The sequence below is a fragment of the Nyctibius grandis genome, chromosome 3, assembly GCF_013368605.1.
Source record: "Nyctibius grandis isolate bNycGra1 chromosome 3, bNycGra1.pri, whole genome shotgun sequence".
NCBI classification, from domain to species: domain Eukaryota; kingdom Metazoa; phylum Chordata; class Aves; order Nyctibiiformes; family Nyctibiidae; genus Nyctibius; species Nyctibius grandis.
Genome location: NC_090660.1, coordinates 12,688,399 through 12,698,348, shown reverse-complemented (window position 1 = coordinate 12,698,348; position 9,950 = coordinate 12,688,399). Strand labels below are relative to the sequence as shown.

Below are 9,950 nucleotides of genomic sequence, written 5' to 3'. Positions count from 1 at the left end.
TAATAATGAGAAATTCTGTCCTGACCAACCCCCTGTGTCTACACGCACAGTTTCAGTATGGGTTCCATTCCCCAGTACTAGGCAGCTTTCAAAGCACCTAGGTTTTAAACCAGCAGTGCTCCTCCATTTCTTCTCCTTCCTGGCCTACTGGGGAAGTAGTTCAATTAGCTAAGAATTTGGGGATGCAAGTCCTTATGTTTTCTTTGGTTAACTCGCGGTGTCTGGAAATTGTTTTCTGACCTCTCAGTTTGTCGGTTGCTTCATTTCCAGAAAAAAAGTGCTGTCAGGGGGAGTTATGATTGCAGAGAGAAAAATGATGAGAAGTTCCTTGGAGGAAAGAGAACGACCTAATGGAGAGGCAGAGTGCAGAAAGGCAACCCAGGAAGGTGCATTTGGCGCTGACCTGTACTGCTAAGCAGCTAAGATGTTGCTTTTTTTAGAGAGGACGGAGTTGCATTTGTGGATAAAGTGAATTTCTGCAGCAATACCTGCGCAGTATTGGTCTGACCAGCCTGCTGGACCCCTTTAGACAAAAAGCAGTTTCACTCCTAATGATTTTCAGGACCATATATGCAACCTGGACACCCACCTGACGTGCTCAGCGGGGGTCACCGGAGCCTTCTTGCCTCCAGGTCAAGTGTTGCAGGGGGTCAGTTCTCAGTGGCAGTGGGACTGTGCCTGGGCTTTCCTTTTTGCATAGAAAGGCTGGACAGTCTGTACTCTTGATGGAGGGGATCAAAAAGCAACATGGAGTTAGCACGCAGGTTTTTCATTTCTCATTTCAGAGAAACCTAGCTGGTCTTTCCATTCATCAAATGGATCACGGCAGGTGAACGGACCATTCAGGTGAATTATTCAGCAAATTGTCTTGCTTTCATTTCTTTCACTTTCTGTCATTTCTTTCAGTTGACTATAATCTATAGCTACCCCCTTCATCTTTTTTTTTTGCCATTACTTGGTAAGCATTTTATTTTTCACAGACTGAGCACTTTCTAGCAGAGATGGAGGCATCTGGCAGGAGTTGTGGCTACAACTGGATTGCATCCCCTGTCAGAGGAGGCTGTTGACTTCCAGAGGTGCTGTGCCTCCATGCTGCCTTCGCCCAGGCATGTTTGGGGCTCAGCTCTTCGTGCCATTTTAGAGATTAGGCGGGGCTGGTTTGAAATTGTGTGTGAAATACACTTCACTCAGCACAGCTCCAGAAATGCACTTTTGGGGTATAAGCTGTTGTGATGTACTGCTTCCTCACCTCTCCTCAATCCCAAACCACTGGGCTTAGCATGCACATGGTCAGCAAGAGAATATATTTTCCCATTTGCACATATTTGCCATTTAGGCAACATTTAGTCAGTATTCAGCACTCTCAAACCTCAAGGTCTGTCCTTCGTGCTCAGCATAGCTGTTGCCCAGTGGTGGCCCATACTGATAGGTCTCCATGTTCTCAGCTGGTTTGGACTTTGTGGGGACTGGGTCTTGATGATAGAGCAACGCTGACTTTATCATCCCAAAGTCTTCCTGAATCTTCATCCCCGAATAGATAGCACCCGAGACATTTTCTGCCATGTGGGTATAGCTCTGAAGATTTTTCATATCGCAGAGGTTGTCGCTGTATTTCAGTGTGGGCGGCTTGTAGGCCTGGTAGGACACCTTGGTGGTGGTTGTGATGACAGTTTGCAACGGTGGGGCTATGGGAGAGGGGCTGGGACCATACCTGCAGGGGTAGTCCCCGCCATAGTAAGGGTGGTTAGTGCTTGTTTGCATCTGTCCATAGTCACTCCGGTCTCCGCTGCCAGTTTTCCCCCAAGCTGGTTTCAGTCCGTAATGTCTGCCAGGGTTATCAAAGCTCTTATCATGGACAGTCACAGTGTTATAGTGAGATCCATTCAGACCAAGGGGGTCAGCGTCAGTGGCAGGACTTGCCAGATCTTTGTAAAACGTTGGGTACGGGCTGGAGCTTACAAAGGTAGGAACTCCAAACTCATAGCTGCGTGGCCTGGGCATGTAGATCCTTGGATTGGGGCACTTTGGATATGGCAATAGCTGGTCCTCTTGGAAGTTGGCTGAGTCATAAGATGCTTTGTAGAGATCAGTGTTTTGCAGTGAAGGGTAAGACTGAGCTGGAATTGAAAAACTGGTGTCTGCAATAATGCCAACTCTTTCTGGGCCATCCATGCAGGGCAGATTCTGTACGTTATTGACATAGCTGCTGCTGTCGTGGTACCTTCCTGCCTGCAAGGGATAAGTAGCTATTTGAGATTCAGGAATGGATGCTGCCCACACACATGTGTATGCTCAACACTTGTGCTGTTGCTCACTTCAGCCCCAAATGAACAGATGTAGAATGATGTAAAGCTTTGTTTTGCCCTGGGATCCCCAGTACATGCTTATGACACCTTTTTAATTGACTGATGACTTTGACTTACCTCTGAATGTAGAGGTCTCTTTTTCTGGGAATGGTGAGAAGAGGACATTTGCTTCTTAATTGCACTTCGTCTTGCCTCTGCCTCCAATTTACTCTCTGGCCTGGGGTGGTCATGGACTCCTTTAGCCTAAATTAGGATTAACAAAGTATTAAATGTGAACTGGAAGGGGGTAAAAGAAGAGAAAATACAGTAAGTAGAATGAGAGGTAGCCACAGCATGGACTGTGATTTCTCACAAGAGAACAGGGAGGAGAAACTAAACAAAAATGAGGGATTAAATTTTAAAAAATTAAAATAAATCATGATTTGCAGGTAGATAGAAGTAAAAAGTGAAGGAGGACTTGGTGAGGACTGCAGAGCTGCAAGGCTGGATGGTGAAGGAACAATGATGTTACCTACATCTGTGACATTCAGGAGTAGCTGATCAGAACCAAGGCAAAAAAAAAAAAGGATTATGAATTTAGTTTAGTTGGTTTTCTGCAGTCCAGGATCTCAGTTCTGCTTTATAACAACCACTGCTAAAACAGCATAAATAGCCTTTGAAGAGGTTTCACACCACTAGATGACAAATATTCTCTACTCTAAAAACAATGAACACCTTATTGAGTAGGACTGAAAAGTATACACTAGAAAGCCATCTAAAGATGCTTCAAAACATCTATGGATGCACAGACTTATGTATCCAAGAAATTTCAAATTTTAGCTTTCTAAATTCCCTTTTTTTCTGGCAAGTTTTAAAATCCTTTTAGAATTCAAAGGTTATTTTCATATGGAGCAGATTTTTCCCATTTGAACTTGTGCAATTTAAGTAAGGCTTTCCTTTCCCCATTTATTTAATAGAAAATAAATATTAAGTCCTTGGTGAGATTCAGTCGTCAGACACACCAATGCACAGGACAACATTTTTATTCATATTTGTGTACCATAATCAGGAGAATTTTAGACACCTATAATGATGTTATAGTTAAAACTGAATGTAGCTAACCCTCAAGTACTGCTTTTCAAAAGACAGCCAAGTGTTACTGTTTTATTTATTCTTGCCATGTTTGTACTACAGAGGAACCAGTCATGGACCAGAACTCTACTGTGCTCACCATGCTCAGTGTAACATAAAGACAAAGAAGAAAAAAAGGGGAGGGGGAAACAAATATCTCTCTATATATGTTTAGATGTAATTTTTATATATATCATAAAATCATGGAGTTATTTTGGTTGGAAAGTACCTTTAAGATCATCAAGTCAAACCATTAACTACCAAGTCCACCACTAAACTATATCCCTAAGCACCACATTGTCTTTTAAACATAGATACAATCTATATTATATTACAATATATGTATTATTATATTATATTATAATAGATAATATAATATATATGTATATAATAGAGATATTTTTAAATATAATCATTATATATATAATTTTTATATGTGTGTGCGTGCATGTGTATGCCTGCTTTTTACCTGGAAAAATATTGCTTTGCCATCAAGCCTCCAGAAGTTAGTGACTGGATAGCCACTGTGTCCTCGGCAAGGAATCAGCTCAAGGGCAGAGTTACAGTTCGGGCAGGCTTTCTCTGCAAATAGAGATAAAGAAACTACTGAAGACACTGGTTAAAGGTGAGGGTGTCATCTGAGAGTAAACAGAGCTCAAGAGCAGCCTCCACTGAATTTCAGATTAAAATACAGTATTCAAGGAAACACAACATAGACTGCCAAGCATAACTGAATGGTATGGACTAGTGCCGTATACTTGATATAAATGCGAAGTAGTGAAAGGATTGTAGATCCATTTCCCCTGAAGTATTTACTGACAGACAAATGTTGATGAAGTTTAGAACTAAATATATTCATCACGCTCTTTGCAATCACAGAATGGCTGGGGTTGGAAGAGGCCTCTGGAGATCATCTAATCCAACCCCCTGCCAAAGAAGGTTCCCCTAGAGCAGGTTGCACATGGTCATGTCCAGGTGGGTTCTGAACATCTCCAGAGAAGGAGACTCCACAACCTCCCTGGGCAGCCTGTTCCACTGCTGTCACCCTCAAAGTAGTTTTCCTGATTTTCAGATGGCACCTATCCCAGTTTAGAAATTAAGCCCAGCTGAAAGAAATGGGGTCCCTTTGGTCATCCCGCCTCTCTTTGGGTGCCTCTCACTTTGCTGCTTCTGCCGAGCCTTGTCACATATGGCGGGGCGAAGCTGCAGCCTGGCTCCACCAGGCAGAGTGCAGCTCCTGGCACACACCACCACCCCCAAGCAGGACTTCTTGAGGATCTGGCAGTTGTGGTTGTTGGTGTTGCGCATAGCCCAGCCGCTGAGGTGTCTCTGCGCATTCTTCTCCTCGCTGGAGTAGACGAGCCGCATGTAGCCATCGGGCCATTCCTGGAAGGCATCAAAGTGCTTGGGCTCCTGTGGCAGGGCAAGCAGGGTTGGGAGACAGCAAGGAAGAGAGCAAGAGAATATTAGCAGGATATGGCAACCTGATGGTTTTGCCCTGTTACAAAATACATAATGGGGAAAAAAAAGGCTTTTTCCATGGCCACCCAAGCAGCAGAAAAAAAATATTGAAAGAATAGCTTATTCAGAAATGCTCTTTAAAAGGTGAAAAGCAGTCTGAGCTTCCATGTCTCAAAAGAAAGTCTCTTTTGCATCATGATCCATAACAACATGGTCTGTTGTCACAGATGCCTCTTTGCAGCAAGGTTACCCAGCCATAAGATATTGGCCTTGTTAACCAGAACTTACTGGCTGGTCTACCACCGAGGTGCCCAGACAGAACAGAAGCCACCCTGCTCATGCACGCTATTAAGTTCTCCTCCTTATGGGACTGTGCACCTGCAGGCTGGAAACTAGAAAGTTTAGCTAAGGAATGGTTTCTTAAAGTGCGTCTAATATGAGTTGAATAAGGCTTCTGCCAAAAAACAGAAATAAAAAAATTTGCCATTGCAAATATACTTCCAATATACACATAGTGGTTCAGAGAAAGAACATTTCAGTTTGGGATTTCACTGGCTTTTCTGGTTCCTTACCAAAGTATAATTACCAGAACAATGAAAGAATGACTAAGATTTTAAATTCCAAATATTTACAGTGCAAGTAAAGAGTTCCTGCAACACTCATTTAATGTACATATATACCACATGTGAGCAATCCCAGTGAATGCAGGTAAACTAGGAACGCTTACAGTGTTGAGCCATTCTGTAATTGCATGGGGTCTGTAAAATTAAATAAATTCTAAGATGAAAAAAATTGTGAATTAACAATGCATTGGAGCTCACAACTAGAAAAAAGTGGAGTATTCATTGACAAGAAAATGTCACATCAAACGACAGATGAAATATTTAGATAGCTTAAATTATACTAGCAGAAAATAGTCAATCCAAGATGCTTCTCAATGTTTCTTTAAATGGGGGATGAGGGAGAAGGAAACTGGCCAAACAGTGAAGCTGAAGATTGTTTCAGGAGTTCATACACAGCTGGCCAAAGCTGTGCATCAAATCCGTATTTTAATTACAAGCAATTTTGTAAGTACTACTGCAGCCCATCAAGACCCATATAATTATATTTGAAAAGGTGCGGGAGAAGTCAGCCAGCCACAAACCAAAGCTTTGCTCAGGGGGAAGGTGTTTTTTTCCCTCTAGCATCCCAGCCGCCTGGCCCCACGTTATAGTCGGCCGGGGATTTTTCTACGGCACCCCCCCCCCCCCCCCCCCCCCCCCCCCCGCCCAGTACCTGCGGCAGCTTGGGGTCGTTGATGTCCCATGTGAGCTTCATGCCGGGGGCGGCGGCGGGCGGCAACTGCTGCCTTTTTATGTGATCGAGGCGTCCCCGGGTTGGGGGCTCCCAGCCAGCCCCGCAGGCGGGGCAGCAGCGCTACCACCGCCCCTCACCCCCGCACCTGGGTGGGCAGGCTCTGCTCCCCCCTCTGCCCTCCAAGCGGGCTCCGCTGCCGTTACCTGGAGGCGGGGGGCAGCTGAGGGGGTCTTGCTGGAGTCCCCGCCGCTCCCAGCACTGGGGACCGTGACCTCCGTAACTTTGGGCAGGGTCTGGCCCTCTAACCCGGGAGGAGCAGGGCTCTGCTGCCCGTTCCCGGGGGGGCCGGGAGCGGTGCCTATCGCCAGGCGCAGCTCTGCCCTGTCGGGATGCCCCTAATGCTTGATTTCGAGCTGCCCGCAGCTTGAAAAGCCTCTGGAGGGAGTCAAAGGGGCCGTACAAATAACCTGCTCTTCCCTAAATATTCTTTATATTTAGATGTAAACGAATTAAGTGTTACTAAGCGTCTTCTCTCTTCACGCTGTGCTCTGTAACACGGGGTTTAAAACACAAAGTTAGAGTGAGTGCTGGCTTATGAGAAAAGCTTCAGCGTATTAGAAAATCACAGGTAACATTTTTTGTTACCTTCTTTTGGGAAGGAAGTAGCCGATGGAGCTTTTTGGGGAAAAAAAAGAAGTTCGCTTTTTAGCTCTCAGAAACAGAAAGAACAAAGATAAAGCATGTATAACATTATAGAGATGGAACTGTTGAACGCCTCGTGCTACTATAATCCTTTAAACGATCCCACCTCTTCCGAAGGATTTTCTCATTTGCTTCCATCCCCTCTGGTCCCCTCTACAAGTTTACTCAACTTTACCCTTAAAGTTTTGCAAAATACAAACTAGCCTGTAGCAGAAAACACTAGCTATGACCCCCGCCCCAAGAGAGAGCAGCCCCTCGTGGGCTCCCCATTTGTACCCCCGGCTCGGACGCGCTGCCGCACGGCATCACCTGGGCGCGGAGGGGTCCTGCCGAGCCGCCGCCCGCCCCGCAGGTGCGGCTGCTTAGTGCGGGTGCGAAACCCGGTGTGCCGTGTCCCCCCCCGCTTTTTTTTTTTCTCCTCTCTACCAGAGCTGGGGGCAGAGTGAGGGTTGGTGAAGAAAGGAGAGCGCTCGGAGCTGTGGGAATCGCTGGCGAGCGTCTCCCCTCCGCTCCAAACGCGGGTGTATCCAGCAGTAGCTGGCCGCGGTCGCGCGGGCGTCGTGAGGAGGAGGAGGAGGGGGAAAAAGAGGAGGTGAAGCAGCCCCAGCACCTTTACCCCCTCGGCTCCTGGGCCGTCCCCCGCCGCGGAGCCGGAGCCCTCCACCATGGCCCAGGTAAGCGCCGCTCCCTGCGGCGGGGAATGGACGGCCGGGCCGGGAGGTGAGGGGGGGACGGACGGACACAAGGCGTTTTCGTGGTCGCGGCTTTGGTACACCTCCAGCTTGGATGTGTGGGGGGATTTTTGAAACTTTCCTTAGAAAATAAGGAAGGAAAACCCGCCTTTGGGGAGAGATGGGGCGAGTAAACAGCCTTCCGCTTTATGGGGAGAAAAAGGTGCGGTGTTTTTCTCTATTTTTTTTTTCTCTCCCTTTTCTTTTCAAAGGAAGAAAAAAGTGATGAACGGAATAGAGGGGTGAATGGCAACATGGCAGCCAGAGCAGAAGACTATGTAAATATCTTCTAATTGCATCCTTAGCTTTACCTTCCAAGTAGTTATATTTATAGATGCATTCTTAAATGGATATGGAATGACCTAGAATTTTTAGTCATTTAATGTAATGTGGGAAGTGCAGCAGACCCCTTAATCTTTTCCTTAGTAAGTGGGAAGAAATGATTGTAATGGTTGCGGGACATGGTAAGAATTAGAAACTGAGTGTACTAAAGGAGTTGCTTATTTCCTTATTCAGTATCCTTTAAGATTATTCAGTTTCAAAGGTCCTGTCTCTTTTGGATTAAGACTGATGTAACAGTAAAACGAAAAAGAAACAAATGAAGTAAAAACAAATAAACAAAAAGCCTACAACTTTAAAAATAGCATTATGAGTATTGTCTCATAATCAGCGCTGCAACAATTTAAATGCCTGCTGATTTTACTTGCTAGTTATTTGCTTCCCTTCCCTCTGCAGCTCGAATTGCTTCTCACTGATGCTTTTAAGGGGAAGGGATTTCAGAAAATAAGCGAACTGCTTCAGGAGAGAGAAATAGAGCCTCCCCAGAAATACAGCGAATCTCTTGTCAATCAGCTAGACACAGCACTGAGAAAGGCGAGTACCATAAATAATCTGAAGCATCTTAATGCCCAGCTCTACGGGTATCAGACTAATAAAGCCCAGCGCTCTGTGTTTCTGTAGGAGCTGGACAGGAACGAATTCCAGAATGTTTCGCTGCTGCTGAAATGTATTCAGCTCTACCTTAAAAGTGATCTTCGAGAAGGGACGAGTTTGTTTATTGAGCAAGGACTGGTAGAAAAGATGAGTATAATACTGTGTACAAGTTACTAATGTGATATAAGGTTTCTTGCATCAGGAAAGGAACTCCAGGGAAGTGAGAACTAGAGGGTGGCTTGTTGGCCTTGCAGAAGCAAAATATTTTTCTTAATATCTTGCATGAGCTGAGTGGGGGAAAAAATGCTTACTTCCATTGCATTACTTGCAGTACAGCAGCTAACATCATGGCTTTGCTTATTACCTGACTTAGTGGGCTTGTGGTTTTTTTTTTTTAAGCTGACAGTGGAAGGAGAAGATGAGTTTTGATGAGTCCCATCTGTGAAATGATATAGAATTTCCAAATTCATTTTAAGTGCTCCAGCAAAATACAATTTTAGTAATAGAGTTGATGAGCAGTTTGTGCTTTTATAATTTTAAAAGCTGACATGCTCTTTTTGAAGGTCCCTTTTTAGATACATAGTAAACCAGATGCATTTAATCTCCAATTGTATTTTTTCTTCTAATGGCACAATACTAATTTCAGCTGGTAATACTTGTAGTAGCAGAAATGCACTTGTGCCTAAAAGGAGTAACAGCTGGATCTAGCATAGTTAGGAGGAGGGAACAGTTAACACTTGTTCTCTGTTAGCAGAGTTGTACCAAGGAATACTCAATCCAAAATGTTGCAATCCTGCCTTGTAATGATGCTTTCCAGGGATACAGTTGCTCAAGATTCCTATATGGAGAGATTATTAATAAACTTCCACCAATCTGAGCCTTCAGTGAAGCATAGATTTCTAGTTAGCCATAGGTGTGTGATGCTATGCAATATGTTTATTAAAGTATTAAAATAATGATCTTGAAAAAGCTTGATGAATTTTTAAAATGTTATTTCACTGTGAATTGATGTACTCTGGAAATTTCCATAGGAGTTATGATGCCACTAGCACCATGCGTTGTGTCAGGGAGGTCCTGAGCACCAAGAGTGGGTGTCTTGACACGAGAAAGGAGGACAAAGGGAGGGGCTGGGGAGGGAAGAGGGGGGATAAGTCCTGCTGAGTGGTGAGGGAGGGTGGCACTTTTCATGTCCTCCTAGCAAAATTCAAGCTCCTTAATGCCATGTGGATTTTGACACAGTACATGACACTGAAGTTCAAGGACTAAAAAAAACTGTCTATGTGTGTAAGGTTTCCTGCAGATATATCTAGTTAAGAATAATTAACTCTTTTTCCCAGATTTTAACTTATTGTTTTAACTTTTACCTGGCGTCTTGGTTTGAAAGAGCAAGAGCATTTGTGGTCCTCATCGA

The 9,950-nt window shown here is 44.6% G+C and overlaps 1 protein-coding gene across 1 annotated transcript; it reads right to left on the bottom strand.

The window, feature by feature from the left end:
- Positions 1–1,347: 1,347 nt before the first annotated feature.
- GCM2 (glial cells missing transcription factor 2) lies at positions 1,348–6,194 on the bottom strand. Its single transcript, XM_068397151.1, has 5 exons — positions 6,153–6,194; positions 4,577–4,829; positions 3,886–3,998; positions 2,424–2,549; positions 1,348–2,229 (listed from the first exon to the last, which is right to left on the bottom strand). The coding sequence occupies exons 1-5, from the start codon at positions 6,192–6,194 to the stop codon at positions 1,348–1,350; spliced, it is 1,416 nt and encodes a 471-aa protein (XP_068253252.1).
- Between the last annotated feature and the right edge of the window lie 3,756 nt (positions 6,195–9,950).